Genomic DNA, 21,317 nt, shown 5'->3' on the forward strand with positions numbered 1-21,317 from the left:
AATTGTATTTGATCTCCATGCCTTAAAGAAGATTTAGAAATTGCCCCTTAAGGATCAAGAAAGAGCAGTCTGCCAAACCAAGAGGAAAACCACACAATAATCTCCTGTGTGAAAATTCTATTTCTATCTGTAAAGAAGTTGCCCCCTTTATTACCTAGTCTTTAAAGTCCTAAGCACCTTTCTTTGCATACAGTGCCCAGTCTTTTTAGACTATGTAACCTTCTCATATTTGTACCTAAGTCTAGCTAATTAAAATCAACAAATGTTTCCTAACTTTTATTTCAGTCCACCTTCACAATGAATCTTGAGTATATTCAATATCAAGAGGACAATTTTCTTATGGCAAAAAAATATCAGCATTCTCACCCTCTCTTCCTTAATTTAGCCCACATACTATGGAGTTCATCTGAGGGCTCTCAGAAAGGCTGTTAAAAGGGTGGCTGTGTTTTTCAACATTAGTTTTTTTTTTGGTTTTTTTTTGCGGTACGCAGGCCTTACACTGTTGTGGCCTCTCCCGTTGCGGAGCACAGGCTCCGGACGCACAGGCTCAGTTGGCCATGGCTCACAGGCCCAGCCACTCTGCGGCATGTGGGATCTTCCCGGACCAGGGCACGAACCCGTGTCCCCTGCATTGGCAGGTGGACTCTCAACCACTGCGCCACCAGGGAAGCCCAACATTAGAGTATTTTAAATGGTCTATTTTCAAAGACAGAATATGAATGAAAAGCAAAAATAGATTAAAATTATAATTCAAGGATTAACCTATATATATTTTAAAAATCACACTGAATGACTTTTTTCTTAAACCTACTAAATGAAACTGGGATATTATCACATTAATGATTCATGATGTAGTTAACTTGCACACTTCTGTCCTCCTCTACCCTTCCCTTATAGTGTCTTCATCTATCTTTACATTCTCCCCTCAAGCATCTATAACAGTTACAGCATACATGAAATGGAATATCCTCACCTTCAAATATACCATAAATCTCCTAAAATTCAGGCAAAATATATTTTCCCTTAAAAAAAAATATTTAGTAGCACAAACTTTTTTTTTTGGCGCCTGACTTCCTTTACTTAGCACAGTGATTTCAAATTCTACCCGTGTTGCAGCATGCATCAGTACTTCATTCCTTTTTATTGCTGTTCAGAGTAGTGCAAATTTTTAAGAAAACAATTTGCCAATGTATGTCAAGAGCCACAAAATATTCAAACACTTTGCTACAGTAATCCTACTTCAGGGATTATAAACAAACAATGATACTGACCTCTGCTCCCAATACATACACAAATAATGTGTGTTTAAAGATCTTCATTGCCATGTCATTTGTAACAAGGGTAAAAACAAACTTATGTTCATTAGTGGAGAAATAAATTACAAGAACTATGATATATTCAGTCACAAATCAGAATGGAATGTAGTCATTAAACATCACAGTTAAAACACTGACCAAAGTTTCCATTTTCTAAAATTTTTACTGCAGAATTATTAAGAAATTAAACACACAAATCATTCAAATGTCAAATGAGAGGCTAAAATTGAGATAGCCACAGTTGGAAATACGCAGCTGTCAAAAAAAGTAAAATATTGAGGATAAATATAGCAAAATGTTAATGATAATTATCTCTTGTTAAGTCATTTTTATTTTTTTTTAGTATTTCTTAATTTTCATGCATTTCAAGTATTATTATGGAAAAGCCTCCTTTTCAGAGACGCACACATTTTCCCTGATGCCCTAAACAGATCCCACCATGTTTACTTCCTTCCTAGAAAATACAATCTGTAATTATTTTACATATTGTTTACTTATTTGCCTATCTCCCTAAATAAACAAACTCCAGTAATCTTCCCAAACAAGTAACAACATAATTACTGTAATTTATAACTGTAATAATGTAATGTAGTATTTATAAAGGAAGAACTACTGAATGAACTAAACCAAAGGTTGAGAAAGAGAACCAACCAAACACATGTATCTTTGAAATTCAAGCTTATAATAAATGGTTTGGGGAGGATTAATTAACCATTTAAAAAATAAGGTAAGGGATGACTTCCTGGTGGTCCAGTGGATAAGACTCAGCACTCCCAATGCAGGGGGCCTGGGTTCGATCCCTGGTCAGGAAACTAGATCCCGCATGCTGCCCCAACTAAGAGTCCTCTTGCTGCAACTAAGAAGTCCACGTGCCGCAACTAAAGATCCCACATGCCACAACGAAGATCCTGCATGCCGCAACTAAGACCTGGCGCAGCCTAATAAATTTTTTAACAACTTTATTGGAGTATAATTGCTTTACAATGGTGTGTTAGTTTCTGCTGTATAACAAAGTGAATCAGCTATACATATACATACATTCCCATATCTCCTCCCTCTTGCATCTCCCTCCCACCCTCCCTATCCCACCCCTCTAGGTGGACACAAAGCACCGAGCTGATCTCCCTGTGCTATGTGGCTGCTCCCCAACAGCTATCTATTTTACATTTGATAGTGTATATATGTCCATGCCACTCTCTCACTTTGTCCCAGCTTACCCTTCCCCCTCCCTGTGTCCTCAAGTCCATTCTCTATGTCTGTCTTTATTCCTGCCCTGCCCCTAGGTTCTTCAGAACCTTTTTTTTTTTTTTTTAGATTCCATGCATATGTGTTAGCATACGTAGCACAAACTTTTTTTTTTGGCGCCTGACTTCCTTTACTTAGCACAGTGATTTCAAATTCTACCCGTGTTGCAGCATGCATCAGTACTTCATTCCTTTTTATTGCTGTTCAGAGTAGTGCAAATTTTTAAGAAAACAATTTGCCAATGTATGTCAAGAGCCACAAAATATTCAAACACTTTGCTACAGTAATCCTACTTCAGGGATTATAAACAAACAATGATACTGACCTCTGCTCCCAATACATACACAAATAATGTGTGTTTAAAGATCTTCATTGCCATGTCATTTGTAACAAGGGTAAAAACAAACTTATGTTCATTAGTGGAGAAATAAATTACAAGAACTATGATATATTCAGTCACAAATCAGAATGGAATGTAGTCATTAAACATCACAGTTAAAACACTGACCAAAGTTTCCATTTTCTAAAATTTTTACTGCAGAATTATTAAGAAATTAAACACACAAATCATTCAAATGTCAAATGAGAGGCTAAAATTGAGATAGCCACAGTTGGAAATACGCAGCTGTCAAAAAAAGTAAAATATTGAGGATAAATATAGCAAAATGTTAATGATAATTATCTCTTGTTAAGTCATTTTTATTTTTTTTTAGTATTTCTTAATTTTCATGCATTTCAAGTATTATTATGGAAAAGCCTCCTTTTCAGAGACGCACACATTTTCCCTGATGCCCTAAACAGATCCCACCATGTTTACTTCCTTCCTAGAAAATACAATCTGTAATTATTTTACATATTGTTTACTTATTTGCCTATCTCCCTAAATAAACAAACTCCAGTAATCTTCCCAAACAAGTAACAACATAATTACTGTAATTTATAACTGTAATAATGTAATGTAGTATTTATAAAGGAAGAACTACTGAATGAACTAAACCAAAGGTTGAGAAAGAGAACCAACCAAACACATGTATCTTTGAAATTCAAGCTTATAATAAATGGTTTGGGGAGGATTAATTAACCATTTAAAAAATAAGGTAAGGGATGACTTCCTGGTGGTCCAGTGGATAAGACTCAGCACTCCCAATGCAGGGGGCCTGGGTTCGATCCCTGGTCAGGAAACTAGATCCCGCATGCTGCCCCAACTAAGAGTCCTCTTGCTGCAACTAAGAAGTCCACGTGCCGCAACTAAAGATCCCACATGCCACAACGAAGATCCTGCATGCCGCAACTAAGACCTGGCGCAGCCTAATAAATTTTTTAACAACTTTATTGGAGTATAATTGCTTTACAATGGTGTGTTAGTTTCTGCTGTATAACAAAGTGAATCAGCTATACATATACATACATTCCCATATCTCCTCCCTCTTGCATCTCCCTCCCACCCTCCCTATCCCACCCCTCTAGGTGGACACAAAGCACCGAGCTGATCTCCCTGTGCTATGTGGCTGCTCCCCAACAGCTATCTATTTTACATTTGATAGTGTATATATGTCCATGCCACTCTCTCACTTTGTCCCAGCTTACCCTTCCCCCTCCCTGTGTCCTCAAGTCCATTCTCTATGTCTGTCTTTATTCCTGCCCTGCCCCTAGGTTCTTCAGAACGATTTTTTTTTTTTTAGATTCCATATATATGTGTTAGCATACGGTATTTGTTTTTCTCTTTCTGACTTACTTCACTCTGTAGGACAGTCTCTAGGTCCATCCACCTCACTACAAATAACTCAATAAATATTTTTTTTAAATAATAAAATAAGGTAAACTAAACATCAGAGTCCTGTCTCATATCTCACATCAAAAAAACCACATGGATTTTAATTTCTAAATAAAAAAATTAAACCTTAGTCTATATACCTAAATACAGTGGAATCCCTAATAAGTTTGAATCAAGCAGGCAGACATCGAGGACAAAAGCCATAAGAAAAAAGATTACAGACAATATAAAAATCAAGTTAATATGAAACATGACACAGAAAAAATTCTGGAAAAAAGTGTCAATACTGAACAACAACAACAATACTAATAACCTCAGAGTATCTATATATCATTAAGGAAAAAAAGGAACATAGTTTTTAAAATTAAAGTAGAATATATGATTTATAAAACCAAAGATAAATACAAATGATTAAAAAATAAGTTAACCAGCAATAATACTATACAGATGAAAATAAGATACCAATTTTTAGGCACTAAATTGGCAAAGAAACACTATAATATCCACTGTTGGCAATATGCTGTCAACACCTGGTTAGTGTGCAGAATGGTACACAACCTATCTTAGGGCAATTTGGTATTATGTATTAAAACCCTTAAAACAACGCATAAACCTTCAAACACGTAGAAATACAAACTTCCAAAGCTTTATCCTAAAGAAGTAAATAAAAATGCAAGGACAGATGTAACTACAACCATGTTTATTTGTAACTATACTGATGTTGGACAACATGGCAAATTTTGGTATATCCAACCTACACAAGCCAATAAAATCTACAACTCCACCATAGCTAAGTTATCAAAGACTGTCTAACATCAAAAAAATGGTCATAATTTACTGCTAAATTTTATAAGGCAATCACAGAACATTACAGATACATACAAACAAGAATACTGTATGTTTCTATGCTTAAGAGTTACCACTGGATGACAGATTTTGGTAATATTTTCATTTCGCTTTTCTGCTTTTTCTAATTTCTACAATGAAACACAATTACATTACAAAAGCACTTTTCAAAATATGCAGATGAAAAACCTAGAAGGAATCCAAAAATTTAAAATAGTAGGCATGTGATTTTTTTTCCCCCAAATTCTCTCTGCTTTGGCTAAATTACTTCTTTGAAATAAAATTCATATAACATATGAACATAACAAATTTCACCATTTTGAAGTGTACAATTCAGTGGTTTTTCTATATTTACAATGTTGTGCAATCATCATTGGTTAAATTACTTTTATTACTAAAAGTAAAATAAAAATATAGAGCTCAGGGAAGAAAATTTTAAAATATTACTCAAAGTATTTCAAGTATCCAACATATCTTAACTGCAGGCTTAAACATAATTCCATTAAATGCCCAACAGCTTAGATACAAAATGGCCAATATTACTTGCAATTTCTTCAACTAACTCTGGATGTTATTATCAATACATCACTTCAAACACCAACGAAAAGGTGGGAGAAAATTATCTATGACTGTCATTGTATATCCTATCAATGACTAAATACCTCCTAAACTTTTACTAATAAGTCATACACAAAAACACATTATGATAGGGCTTCTCTGTTGGCGCAGTGGTTGAGAGTCCGCCTGCCGATGTAGGGCACACGGGTTCGTGCCCAGGTCTGGGAAGATCCCACATGCCGCGGAGCGGCTGAGCCCGTGAGCCATGGCCGCTGAGCCTGCGTGTCTGGAGCCTGTGCTCCGCAATGGGAGAGGCCACAACAGTGAGAGGCCAGCGTACCGTAAAAAAACAAAAACAAAAAATGATAAACTTTGAATAAAGTTTGAATAAACTTTGAATATGATAAACTTTGATAAACTATGATAAACTTTGAATCCCAAAAATGGCTAAACCACCATATTCTAAGCTCCCTTCCACCTAAAAAAAAACAGAAATGCCAGTGCCACTAAAAACATTTGATATATGTCGAATACATTATGACAATAAAGAAAACCTCTGCTACAAAAATTTAGCAAAGCTTAATATTATAAAAATGATTGAACTGTGAATTTTATCTTCAAAGAACCCAAAATAATAGACTTAATGCCACTTGTTTTTCAAAATATTTTCTGGTCAGATAAAGCAATCTACAATCTTTCTGAGTTCTACCTCTTTGAAAGATTCTAGTAAAATCAAGATTTTACAATTAACATTTTATTCTAGAGCAAAAATTAAGAAGCACACAAACAATTTTCAAATTCCAAGCCCGAACAGGTTTGACACTTGCTGAATTAGAGACCTAACTGTCTTCATTATTTGATATGTCTGACACTGGGTTTTAAAGTAAATTTTCAAATAAAGAATCAAAATCAAGAATTCCAATCTTTTTATCCTGGAGGCAATGAAGGTCTTCAAAATTTAGGCTAGCCTACCCTTCCAGCCTCATTTCCAACTACTATAAAGTTACCACTTTGGGGTCAGATCCTAAAATCAACATGCAGTGCAAATTAATATTGAACTGCCCCCAAATATATCATCCATAATGCACAATTACATATAAACTGACAACTTGTTTTTCTTCCTGTACTAAAGCAGATACCTGTTTCTTTGAGCACATAAGAAGTAACTAGTTTATATTAAGGCACCTAGACTAACTCAGCAAGGTGAGATGCTCACGCTATAAAAGTATGTGGAAGCTGAAAATGACTGGCGGAACAGAGAATTCACCTCTTCCACCATGCCTACCCTAGGACAGGCACTCATTCCAGTAGAATGGCAGAAAAAATTGGTTGCACTATTTTACTCTAAAATTCTCATTTATTTCCTCTTTCTCTCTGTCTGTCCCTCTGTCTCTTTTAATTTTTTTAGGGAAAACAATATCTAGTTGGAATCATACAAGTTCAAGGCATACTGGATGCACTCTACTGAACTCTGCACTATATCCAGTATTCCCAAATGAGCCTCCGCATAGTGCCTAAGAACACACCAGACTGAGAAACAGACCGGGTTTGGTTCTGGCATCTGCTAGCAGTATGACCATGGGCAAGTAACCTAACATCTCCATGCTTCAGTTTCTTCATCTCTATAAAGGAGATGACAATAATATAATACTTACTTACATCATAGTGTTATTGTTAAGGACTGTATGAGTTACATAATAAAGTATCAGTATTTTATGTACTTGAAATATTCCCTGGCACATAAGTTATGTAGGGTTTGGTTATTGTTTTCCCAACGGGACTGCCCACTCAATGTCTATCCCAATTCTATTCTTCAAAAATCTGCCCTAATACCTCCTTCTCAAGTAAGGCAATAATAATTCCAACCAGGGAACCAGGGAAAAGCTCTCCTATACCTTTAAACATCTATGGCTCTTAATTTTTGTATGACACTACTAACATATCTACTTACTAAAAATGTTACTTATCTTTTTATGTATACTTTACACTGTCATAAAAATTATTAGCTCCTTTAGGGAAGAAAATATGGGAAAACAAATTATGCCTCTTTTATACAAAAAAGTCACTCAAGTAAATACTAAATATTGCTTATGGAGCAAGGTTACTGGATAAAGGTTTCCCAACAAAGGACAAAGAGATAAAATCAACTGTTAAATATAGATTCTCAGTTTGTATCAATGTATAAGTCTCAAACCAAGAATTGTTATAAGAACCAAAGCTGCTCTGAGCATAAATCTCAAAAATGAGGACTTAGCTCATAAGGAATAGCTTGCAGTCTCTAAGTCAAGAATATTAAAGTATGGTAAGTCTTAGCTTTCTGTGATTTACAAACAATATTGTTAGACTTGGCCTAAAGTCTGAAAAACAATGTATTAAATATTTACTTAAAAGGTGACTTTTTAAAGAATATTTACCTATTTACTTATATTTATTTTGGCTGCGCCGGGTCCTAGTTGCGGCATGCAGGATCTTTTTAGTTGCAGCATGCGGACTTCTTAGTTGCAGCATGCAAAGTCTTAGTCGCGACATGCATGGGGGATCTAGTTCCCTGACGAGGGATTGAACCTGGACCCCCTGCATTGGGAGCGTGGAGTCTTACCCACTGGACCACCAGCGAAGTTCCAAAAGGTGACTTTTATGTGTTATACACTGCAACTATGTAGATGAAAAGATTTAGACCCTGCACTCAACAAGTCTATACAAAGACAGCTAATTAAACAGTAATGTTCAAGGTATAGTGGGGATAACAATAACAATATTAACACCCATTCTCCTTTACCCACAGTTGAAGTCTTAGCAAAGAAGAGAAAAACAAAAGCTGTAGCTGACAAAAGGACTGACCAGAAAAACAAGTTACATTCAGAGATTGTGTATTTACTCTAAAAATCAAGATCAGCTGGTTATTAACTATTTCATCTGGACAAATGTCACAGAAATTTCAAACCAAATATCTGGCCTGGACAGCCAGATATTACTCTACTAAGTATATATTCAAGAAAAAATAACAGGAGTTGAATGTAATTAGCAAATTTAATGCACAGTACATAAAGGTCCAGAATCAACTCAATTTTCTCTGTCATGGATATAGTCAATCCACTACTCTGCCTTTTACCTTCATAAAACAAATAGAGAAATACAACAAAATTCCATCAAACTGAGGAGCTAGGTTATAAAGTCAGCCTATATGAGGTGAAAATATTATAAAGTCATTTAAGATTGTCATTTAAGATAACTAATCTTATATATGGTAAAGTGTTTTTGCATATATAATGATTATGTTACCAAACTACAGTCAAAATAACCCTTGACAATCTCTTAAAATGGACTACAGGCAAGGAAAGGTGCTCACAGGATAAAACACACTCATAAGAAAAATGAGAGTGAACTAAAGAACAAGGAGAGTCATCATATTTCACTAATTCCAGGGCTTATACTTAATGAATGAATTCCCAGGGTAATCATTTGCATGATTATGATCCTCTACCCCGCCCTTTTTCAAATTCAGAGAACATATGTTTAAGTTAAACACTCATGTGATATGGCTTCACTACACTATATAAGCCAGTGAATAAAATTATCCTGCGGCTTCCCTGGTGGCACAGTGGTTGAGAGTCTGGGGGACACGGGTTCTTGCCCCGGTCCAGGAAGATCCCACATGCCGCGGAGTGGCTAGGCCCATGAGCCATCGCTGCTGAGCCTGCACGTCCGGAGCCTGTGCTCCTCAACGGGAGAGGCCACAAGAGTGAGAGGCCCGCGTACCGCCAAAAAAAAAAAAAAATTATCCTGGAGTAATAAGTAACCACCAGATGCTATTTCCTTTTGTAGCATCATTGACTGAAGAGAACTTCTCCAGCGTTCTATTCAACCACTACACCCCCCACCCCTCTTCTCAACTTTTACTGAGTTTCCAAAACTGTGCCATCTACAAGAAGGAGGCAAGAAAATACTGAAATCCCATTATGCCACCAAGTTAAATTTTTAAATGTATTTGCATAACAAAAGAAAATATAACACATGGTCCCTGCAGTTATTTGGGCTATTGTTTTCTCAAGTCATTCAGAGTTCATTAATAGTTGGAAACATATCAAAACTCAATTTTAGTGAGAAATCGTATCTTACCCACAACCATAAGTGTGAATTCAAACCCTCTCTTCACTGATTTTCTGTATACTTGATTTGGGAGATTTGCAAATCCCACATAGCCTTCAAGGTTCTTCTGTTGCTGAGAAAAGCAAAAGGAGTCCGGTTATTCATATATCAATAAATCACTTCTGTCACACATTTCAAATTCCCTTCATTAACCTATTTTTAGAAAACTATATAAACTATTATTATTCATGGTGAATCAAACTGATTTTACAGTGTTACCAATAAAAGTATTAGTTAATTGCAGAAATGGACAAAATGAATTGAGCACAAATTGACTGACAACAATTATAAAAACCCAAAGGAATAAAATAAAAATTAAAGAAACCTGCCCCAAAGCAAAGATTTCAATTTATAGAACTTACTAATAATAAGATTCTGACCAATCAACTAAAAAAAAAACGAAGGATTTTTCACAAAAAATTCAAATCCCCTTAAAATTATATTAAGGACTCTTTTAATCATCCCCTTTGCTCATACTAATTACCAGAGGCAGGAGTTTCTTCAAATTTATCTTCTTATTCATGAAATAAAATCAAAACGTGGAGTTTAAAATTTTTCATGAACTCTTAAAAGCGCTCATGATCAATGTCAATCAGTAACATTATCTTTCAAGCTGTTATACTAGGTCCAATTATGTCACTTCAAGGTTTTTACATGAGCCTGCTGCCTCTATCATCAGGGACATCAGATTTATCCAGGTTTTAAAGTAAATTTCAATTCAGTTTTCTGTGTGGTTTTTGATTCTTTGATGACCTCAATAAGTTTCATGAGTAATTCAAACAAATCTACTTCTAAATTGTCATAGTAAATCAGTCTGATTTTCAACTTACCCATTGGTGAGAAACACTGTCCACAGTTCAGACCATCTGAGTGAGCAGAGTCTTACTGATTAATTTACTTAGGGGTAGGTCTTATTCATTCATTAAAATATAATGGCAAGGGGTTTCCCTGGTGGTGCAGTGGTCGAGAGTCCGCCTGCCGATGCAGGGGACACGGGTTCGTGTCCCGGTCTGGGAAGATCCCACATGCCGTGGAGCGGCTGGGCCCGTGAGCCACGGCCCCTAAGCCTGGCGCGTCCGGAGCCTGTGCTCCGCAACGGGAGAGGCCACAACAGTGAGAGGCCCGCGTACGGCCAAAAAAAAAAAATATATATATATATAATGGCAAAATATTCCTAAGAGGTACACATTTTTCTTAAAGATTTTTGCCACATTTAAATTCTCATCCGAAAAAACTCAAATGGGATCAAAGTACTAATTCAATACATTTGGATTTAACAAAGAACAGCAATCTGCATTTCTTACTAGCATCACATATGTAACTAAATATTCCATCCATAATATTTTTATCTTTTTAAAAATTCATATAAACTAATTTTTAAGACAAATATTGAGAAAATAAGTAAGCTAATTAAATTGAAACGCTAATTTTAAATATACTAGTTAGGATACTGATCAGAATATTTTAAAGTCAAATATTTGAAAGCCTACTACATGCAGAGCTAAGAATATACATTAAATTTAAGCCTTCCTTGGTTCATATTTCATCCAACTATAACTGAAATTTAACTTAGACCAGAAAAAAGCCTCTCTATAAATTACGTAGCATACTCACAGCTACTTTGTAAAGAACACATTTCCATCATTCCAGTGTTCCAGATTCCAACAGACAGATCCACAGAGGAACAGTAAACGAGGAATTCCAAGAATCATACATGGCACATTCAGTCGAACAGGAGAGAGAAATCCATTGGAACACAGTAAAAGATAGAGGGAAAAAAATGAAAGTTACTTACATGTAACTCAACAAATTAGAGGTAAATTACAAATAAATTGAAGGCAGACTTTTTTCTATTCACATCAAGGTAATATTTTTTGTCGGCTATAAGACCCAATGAATTTTAATCCATTTCAGCAGCTCTCCAGATCAAACACAGAATCAGAGGCCTCTTATCTACCTTTTTATAAAGAACAATTACTATGCCCTGTACCTGAAGTCTTACAAAAAATGGGGAAAAAAGTGTAAAGTATGATGTTTCAAGAAGATATACAGGGACCAAATTTAAATCCCAAGAAAAAAAATATATAAATTTCATACAATTTTGCTGTCAGTCACTGGATTAAGACAGCCCACTTCAGATAAATGCCAATGTTTTAGTTAAAATCTTTATACAGTGCTATATTTCAAGTAATAAAGTTAAGAACTGAAAGAAATGCAAACTTGTAGATACAGGAAAGGGAAGGAAGCTAAAGATGGCAAGCAGTAACAAATGGAAAGATGAAGTAAATGTGACCTGCAAAAACTTAAAGGCAAATAATATAGCAAAGAGAAGAAAACAGACTATCTATCCTTGGACAAAATGTCTTTAAAAAGGGTATGTCTTTATTCTATATTGAAGAAATCTATGAGTTATATCATAACCTAGAACAGATGATGATTATTCCAATGTCATCTTCAAAGAGAGGACTGCCCTGATCACCCTTATCTAAAATTACAACCCATTCCTCATCTCAGCACTTTGCTGCTTTATGTTTTTCTCTTTAGCACTTACCACCATTTAACATACATTTTACAAATCTTGTTTATTGTGATTTCCACCCACCCTACCTCCAACTAAAATGTAAACTCCATCAAGGTACAGATTAAATGAACTACATAAGTTGTGGCATCAAAAAGAGGAAGCCATCTGGGAGAGCTGAAGAAGTTTCAGAGAAAATATTTTAGGTTACATAGTCAAGGAACCCACCATACAAAAAGGGGTAAGAATAACACCTCCATCTACCCCTGTGTCTTATTTATTGCTTTATCCTCAACTCCTAGAACAGTCTTAGGCACAACTAGGAGACTGAATTAAGAAAAGGGAGAAAAGCATTCTAGGGCTAAGGAATGGGCCCTAAAGTGGGGATGAACTTGGTACTTTCAGGAACAAAAGGAAGGTACATGAACTACAATGAGGTGAAGTAGTGGACCAGGGGATACGTGATAAAAAATGAGGTCAGGGAGGCAGGCAGGGGCCAGATCATGTTGTACCCAGCCAAAGTAAGAAATCTGGATGTTATTTTAGGCATGATAGGAAGCCACTGGAGGGTTTTACACAGGCAAGTGACCTGACCTGATTTGTGTTTTAAAGATAGCTCTTACTGCTAAGAGTAGAAATGGAAATAAGAAAACTAGTAAGGAGCCTACTGCAATAGTCCAAGAAAGAAAGGGTATACTGAATTTAGATGGTATGGATGCAAAGAGAGATGAAGATTCAGAATGTTTTGAAAGAAGAATTGTCAGGACATTGCTGGTGGGTTAGATGTGACTGGCAAAAGAAAAACAGACAAAAGATAAAGAGACAAAAGAAAACTCCTAAGTACTTGGCTTGAAGAACTCAATGGCTAGTGATATCTCCAGGGAAACAGGATACAAAGGGGAGGAAAAGAGTGGGCTGTGAGGGCCAAAATCACCAAAATCAAAAATAGCTTTGAACATGCTAAGTGGAGGTGTCTGTTACATATTCAAGAAGAGATGGCTGGTAGGCAGTTAAACATATGAATTCAGAAATTCCAGGGTTGGTTGGTGCTGAAAATATAGATTTAGGAAACATAAGCATATAGATAGTATTGGGAGAGGATCAGATTCCCAAAGAGAGATTATAGATAAAAGGGGGTCTAGACAGTGTCCTGGAGCACTCCATCATTGAGATGTGAGGCAGAGAAAGAATGAGAAAGACTGATCAGTCAGTGAGGAGAAAGGAAAACTAGGACTGGCTCAAGGTCACTCACTTGTGTTAAATGCTACTGAAAAGTCAAATGAAATACCAGAGATGTGAACATAAAATTTGGAAATAAGATTACTGGTAGTTTTGCACAAAAGCAGTCTCAGTAACAGTAAGGAAGAAGAGTGACTAGGTTGAGAGTAGATAATTCTCTGTACATAACTACCATAACATTTTAAATAATTTCATGTTTTAAATTATTTTAAAATTAAACATGTTACTTGCCAGTTTCCCGACACAACTTATTTCCCAGGAGAGAATCATGTCATATTTATCTCTACATTCCTAACAGAGTGCTGATACACAGGAGTTATTAAAAAAGATAAATGACAAAAATATACTTTCAGGAAAGTTTCTTCTGAGGAAGAAACTGTGTCTCAACACAAAAGACAGACTTAGGAAATACACCAATAATATAACACTGGTTGACTAAAACACACAGACTTTTCACATATCATAAGAATCTTTCCTTACCCCAAATTCTAAAATCAACCACAGTCTATAGTTTAGAAGACCTAAACTGATTCTTTTCCTGCACAAATATAATGTTCACAGTGCCAGTGTGAAATACAACCTCTGGATAAAGAAATATTACTTACAGACCTGAGTGATATAACTGTGACATTTACAAGCATGCGAATGTAGATAAAAGTATATTCACCCAAAATACCTTGAGGTCTTAAGAGTATTACTTGATTTCAAACATCAGTTTCATAAGAAGAAACAGTTATCAAATCTTTTCTAAAAGCATATGTTTACAAAATCTTTTGGTTACTATCTAAAAGGTATGCCAAACCTCTATGCCAAAATTCACATTTAAGAAAATCAAGCTACAGGGGCTTCCCTGGTGGTGCAGTGGTTGAGAGTCCGCCTGCTGGTGCAGGGGATGCGGGTTCATGCCCCGGTCCGGGAGGATCCCACATGCCGCGGAGCGGCTGGGCCTGTGAGCCATGGTCGCTGAGCCTGCGCTCCGCAACGGGAGAGGCCACAACAGTGAGAGGCCCGCGTACCGGAAAAAAAAAAAAAAAGAAAATCAAGCTACAATTCCACTGCTTGCTATTTCACTACCTGTGGAAAAATCAACTTAAATACAATATCCAGTAATTTCAGTGTTTAACTTATTTAAACTTACTTCTAGAAATCAATTATATTCAAAGAACAAGATGCCTCAAAAAGGTTTCAATTGACAGATTATTGGAACCCTTGAGATTTGTTTATATTCTCTTGCCATTTGTTCTTATTCCAAAGAATAAAGTTATCAAAATCCTGTCACGTGAAAATCCATTATCACTTTAAAGGTTTGAATATTAGTATCTATAAATATTAATATTTATAAATTAATATATATTTTCCAAAGGAGAAAAGTAGCAACTTGTTTTGAAAACTGCTAAATATGCTTTTCAGTAACAATAACGAAATTGAGTTGTGACAGGTTCGAAGTGACAAAAGTCGGAATTTGAGGAAAATTAAAACATATTTTTGGTAGGATCTACTATAAACCTTCAGCTCTCCCCATCTTTACAAAAAGAGATATTCAGCCCCAAATTACATAAATATGACCAGGATTCTATTTCTCCCCTTAGTAACTACAATTAAAACAAACAAACAAACAAAACAGACTGCAAAGATCCAAAAAGGGTTACATCAGTAACTTAAAATTTCAAAGGTAACATTTGATCTTTCCTAAATAATTTCAAGTTCAAGCTGTACCACTTTGGATTTTAAAACACAAACAAACTGTATGCTGTTTCACATACTGACAAATACAATTAAATTTCTTTCTCCTAAAGTTTACGTAATTCTAAATACAAAAAACAACTCTCGGGCTTCCCTGGTGGCGCAGTGGTTGAGAGTCTGCCTGCCGATGCAGGGGACACGGGTTCGTGCCCTGGTCTGGGAAGATCCCACATGCCGCGGAGCGGCTGGGCCCGTGAGCCATGGCTGCTAGGCCTGCGCGTCCAGAGCCTGTGCTCCGCAGCGGGAGAGGCCACAGCAGTGAGAGGCCTGTGTACCGCAAAACAAAAAAACAACTACTCACTACAAAAGAAAACATATATAAATTTACTTGTCTACTCATTATTACTAACAAAAGCCTTACATCATACACATAGATGAAACTGTCTAGCACTCAAATTCCTCCCATCTCTTACATAATTCAAGGGGAAAATTAAAGAACTTCACTATTTAAATGCCTTAAGTATTTTAAATATAACTGGTGTAAAAATACCTAGATTCTAGATTTAACATAACAAGAACACTAAGATGTTATAAGATAACATAAGCTTGTCCTAAATGTTAACTTTGATGTTCCCTCCCCAACTCTCTCTAAAGATCATATCTTAGTTTGCATGCCCCCAGCTCCTCCCTTTTTACTGAGATGAAAAATGTTGTACAAATGAAACCAACTTTTACTTTCTTAATCTTATTCTGGATTCTTGGTTAATCTACTTAAAAGATTTTAATATTTAATTGTATAAACACATGTAAGAATGAGATGACTTAAAAGTTTAAATATTTTTTTCTTTGCTCTGAACTTGGAATTTAAATCTCTACTCACAGAATTACTGGCCACACTCATTCAATCAACACAGTTACTGGACCCTTACAATGTGTGTATTAGTAATTACGGATGTAAAAGCTAATAAAAACAAGGTCCCTGCTTATAAAACTAAGAATCTGAGGTCAGGTAAGTTAGAAGACAATCATATTAACACAGTGATAAATACTATAATGGAGGCAAGCACAGAAAGATGTCTATGAGAACGAAAAAAAGGGTGCTTTCTCCTATCCTGGGGTCAAATCCTTCAGATCCTGAAGGACTAGTAGGCCTTAGTCTGATGAGAAATGTGGGTAGGTACTAGAGAATATGAGCAAGCTAATTGGTAACTGTAAAGGTCCAAAAGCAAGAGGAGAGAGCACAGTTCTTTATGGTAACTACAAATAGCTCAATACAACTCATTATCAGGGTCCAAGAGATACAGGGTAGGAAAGTTAAGCAAAAGCCAGATTATAAAGGACTTTGTTGGCCACACTAAAGAACTTAGAATAGGCTTCATCTTGAAAACTTATGAACAGCATTAAAGGATTTGAAGCAGAAAATTGCACAATCACATTAATTCACATGCCAAGTCACATTCATATTTTAGAAAATTACCACTAACAATAATATTGAGGATGAACTGCAGGAGATAATGGTAGCAATCCCAAGATCTGTTGCAGTAGCCCAGGGAAGACAGAAGCAGTGGGGATGAAGAGAAATTAAGTTAGAATGCTACTGTCCGTAACAGTAGCCACTAGCTACATGTGGCTATCGAGCACTTGAAATTTAGCTAGTCTGAATTGATATATACTCTAAGTATAAAATAGAAACCAGGTTTCGAAGACCGATTATGAAAAAAAGAATAAAGCATGTCAATTTTTATAGTGATTACAGGTTGAAATAAAATTTTAGCTATACTGGGCTACATAAAATCTGATAAAGTTAAACTCACGTGTTCCTTTTTACTTTTTAAATGTAGCTACTAGAAGAGTTTAAATTACGTATGTGGCTTGTATTAACTTCTAATGGACAGTGCTGGGTAAGATATTACATGAACTGACAAGTCTCTGTAACTTGTGGGGGGAGTGGTAAGACTCAAATTTATGAATTTAGGTTGAGCAACTGGATTAATGGTTGTTCCAATCATTAAAAGCAAAATTCATTTGAGTTTAAGGTGCTAAATTGGCTTTAGGGAGAGAAATATCTAGTAGGCAGCTACATATATAAAAGTTAGAAGTTCTAGAAATGTCTAGGTTAGGCAGATATTAACATTTTAAGTCAACAACATTTAAACGGTATGAAGGCCATGGGTATGGATCCAATTACAGTATACAAAGTAGGAAGCAGGTCAGAACCAACAGCAACATCCCACTAGCACCACCACTATCACCTACACAAACCTAGGAAAACGGGGGAGAGAAGAAGAATGAGGAAAGTAGTTCTTAGAAGCAGTTCAAGGAGGTCAACTGTAGTGGCCTCCTTCAAGAAGTGGTCAACTGTACCAAATGCTCTGGAGTGGTCAATATAGAGACATAGAAGAATCTATGTATCATTATCAGGGACCACTGTCAGAGCAGTGGAAAGATAGGGGAAAGATAGATGAAGGCAGATTGGAATTAAATAAGCAGTAAATAACTGCAGACAGTGAGGGTAAACAATTCTTTCTGAATGCTTATCTGTGAATAGAAGAGCAATAAGGTAGAAGCTAGAGGACAATAAAGGGTTATGCAAGTTTTAGGAATTAAAAAAAAAAAAGGATAGCTGAATGTTTAAATGTTAATAAATGCTGCGGGTTTGGTGTTAGTAGGTGCAAATTATTACATATAGAATGGATAAACAACAAGGTCCTACAGTATAGCACAGGGAACTATATTCAATATCCTGGGATAAACCACAATGGAAAAGGATATAAAAAAGAATGTATATATGTATATAACTGAGTCACTCTGCTGTACAGCAGAAATTAACACAACACTGTAAATCAACTATACTCCAATAAATAAGTTTTTAAAAAATGCTTTAAAAAGTAAAAAATAAGTTTAAAAAAAAAAAGAAAAGATTACCTAGACAGGAACTTCCCTGGTGGCACAGTGGTTAAGAATCTGCCTGCCAATGCAGGGGACATGGGTTCAATCCCTGGTCCAGGAGGATCCCACATGCCGCGGAGCAACTAAGCCCGCACACTGCAACTACTGAGCCCGCGTGATGCAACTACTGAAGCCCACGCACCTAGAGCCCGTGCTCCACAACAAGAGAAGCCACTGCAATGAGAAGCCTGTGCACCTCAATGAAGAGTAGCCCCCGCTCGCTGCAACTATAGATAGCTCACACACAGCAACAAAGACCCAACGCAGCCAAATTAATTAATTAAATTAAGTTAAAAAAAAAAGATTACATACCCAAGCAGCTGAAGAAAGGAAGGTAAACCAGGATACAGATAACATTCTGGAATGATGGACAGGATTTTCTCTAAACTCCAGAAAAAAAAATCATCTGCTAATCCTAAAAGAGGAGGGATGGACCAGGGAATTTTAAGAGAGAAAGATTTGAATCAGCAACCACCAAAACAAAAAGAAGGGCTAGGAATACACAACAGGCAGCCAAGGAATTCTGTCCACTAGTTTAGGCTGAAGATCTGTGTGAATGTATCCCTGAAGCCACAAGATCTTTTACTCCAATAGCAATCTGTAACTTGAATGTAAGCCAATAAGCTGTTATTTGAAGCTGTTATTTTGCAGAAAGGGTACACAAAACTACAAGGGATCAAGGGAGCTGACAAGTATGGTTGAAGTGATTTAGTGAACAAAATGGAGAGAGTCAAGGATCCAAGGTATGAAGTAAGGAAATGAGATAGCTAAGAATATGAAATTGTGAATAGAATGAGCCATACAATTAAGATTTCAGAGGTGGAACAGAAGTTCCAGATGATGACCACACGGAGCCATTAAAATGATGGCTCAACCATAATCCAGATACTGTGAAGCTAAATTACTGAACAAGTTTTACACATGGGCACTAAAAACGCCCCAGAATGGTAAGAGAGCCTGGGGTAGAAAGAAAAACTGAGTGTTTGGTGACATCTTTGACAAATAAGGAGAAAACAGGGATGTGGTAACCGACAAGTTTAAGAAGGGTGAGAAAATACTGCTGTTAAATAGCATAAGCTTTAAAGAAGCAGGGCTTCTTTTAAAGGAAGAATGGTCTAGAGTCTAGACAAGCACTATCTGACAGAAATGTAAGGTGAATGACATATGTAATTATAAATATTCTAGTAGACACATTATGGAAGTAAGAGTAAAAAGGTGAAATTAACTTTAATATCATTTTATTTCACCCAATGCATATACAATATTATCATTTCAATATGCAATCAATATAAAAAGTTATTATGACTCATTTTACATTATTCATTACTCTACTTTCTTTTCCTTTGTAATAATCTTTGAAATATGGCACGACTTATTTAGGACTAGCCACATTTCAAGTGCTCAAGAGCCACATGTGGTTAGCGGCTACCCTACTAGATATAGAAATAGAAATTTCATAGATAGAGGACATAATACATTACCAAAAGATCTACTAGAGAGCACAAAACTAAATGAATAGTAGTACCCAGTAATAAGTGAGGATGTGGGAAAATAGACACTTTCGTACATGACTGGTAGAATATAAACTGAAACCACTTCCCTGAAGATCAATTTGGCCATGTGCATCAAAAAGTTAAGTTTTCATGCTCTCACACTCAACAAATTCCACTTTCATGAATTTATAATCTTACAAATATATAAGATTTAGATAAAAGAACATTCAACAAAACACTATTAATGATAATGAAAAATCATAAAAACCAAAGTTTCAAAAACAAGTGAAACAAATAATACATTATGGTACTCCTATGTGTTAAAACACCATGCACCCATTAAAATTAAAGTTTTAGAAGAACAGAAATGACAGATAACAACATACTGAATGGAAAAACTATTATTAGACAGTTGGTGCAGTAATATTTACCTTTAAACATTCTCTTATGTATACATTGGAAAACAAAAGGATATAGACTAGTGACGTTAACGAAATTAGCAGAAGACTTCAGAAAATTCTCTCCTTCATTAAAAGCAAGAGAAAATTTCTTCCAACTCTGGAAATTAACAAAAGGCTTGCAGCAATCCAAAGAGTGCTTATTCAAGAAAAAGGGCTGAATCTCAGTAAAAACTGCATTTGTTGCATTTTAACTCACCTATTCTTATTTTCCCTCATCAGCTCTACAGTAGCCTTGAAAACCCACAGCAGGCAATCATGGCAAAAATTAGCACCCTGTCAGCAACTGGAATAGGCAGAATAGGCTCCTTCAGAGCCCCATTCCCAAAGAACATTATGTGACCTGTTTGATGATTCCTTGCAAGACCCCACAAATAACCACTAGGATAACCAGAGACTTCAGTGACAACACATGACAAAGAAAATAGACTTTACAGAATTAGTTCCCCAAAAGTCACTAAACAAGCAAACAACAAACAGCAATAATAAATAAACCCTGAAGGGTGGAGGAGAAAGGAGAGAGGGAGAACCTGACCACTGGTGTCACGCTGTATCGTTTAAAATGTCCAGTTTTCAACAAAAAATTATCAGACATGCAAAAAAACCCCAAGAAAGTATAACCCATATTCAGGGGGGAAAGAAGCAATCAACAGAAACTAACCCTGAGAAAACTCAGACATTAGACAGAGAGTTTAAATCTTCTATTTAAAATATGTTCAAATAACTAAAGGAAATCATGTCTAAAAAACTAAAAGTATAAGAACTATATTTGCCAAATAGAGAAAATTAATAAAGAGATGGAAATTATTTAAAAGAACCAAATAAAAATTCTCAAGTTGAAAAGTAGAATAACTGAAATGAAACTTCACTAGAGAGGATCAAAAACAGATGTGAGCTAGCAGAAGAATTAGCAAACTTGAAGATAGGTCAAATAACATTTACCAGTCTAAGGAACAGAAACAAAAAAAGAGTGAAGAAAAAACTGAACAGGGCCAGAGACTGTGGAACAAAATCAAGCATACCAACCTACACATAATGGGAGTCCCTGAAGTAGTTAGTGGAAAGGAGGAGGGAGGGAGAGAGGGAAAG

At 35.9% G+C, this 21,317-nt stretch overlaps 1 protein-coding gene across 3 annotated transcripts in view; it reads right to left on the reverse strand.

Annotated features, from left to right (window-relative positions):
* SEPTIN7 (septin 7) overlaps positions 1 to 21,317 on the reverse strand; it is a 108,712-nt gene that overhangs the window by 60,438 nt on the left and 26,957 nt on the right. Inside the window, exons 2-3 of one of the 3 annotated variants that reach the window (XM_007446118.1) lie at positions 11,503 to 11,507; positions 9,859 to 9,961 (exon numbers count right to left, since the gene is read on the reverse strand). The exons of 1 other annotated variant lie outside the window; for it this stretch is intronic. In XM_007446118.1, the coding sequence (XP_007446180.1) occupies positions 9,859 to 9,961; positions 11,503 to 11,507 (108 nt within the window). The remainder of the gene's footprint in view (positions 1 to 9,858; positions 9,962 to 11,502; positions 11,508 to 21,317) is intronic. One more of the 3 variants, XM_007446119.1, reaches the window with a different exon arrangement.

This window comes from Lipotes vexillifer, unplaced genomic scaffold (assembly GCF_000442215.2).
Source record: "Lipotes vexillifer unplaced genomic scaffold, Lipotes_vexillifer_v1.1 scaffold822, whole genome shotgun sequence".
Lineage (NCBI taxonomy): Eukaryota > Metazoa > Chordata > Mammalia > Artiodactyla > Lipotidae > Lipotes > Lipotes vexillifer.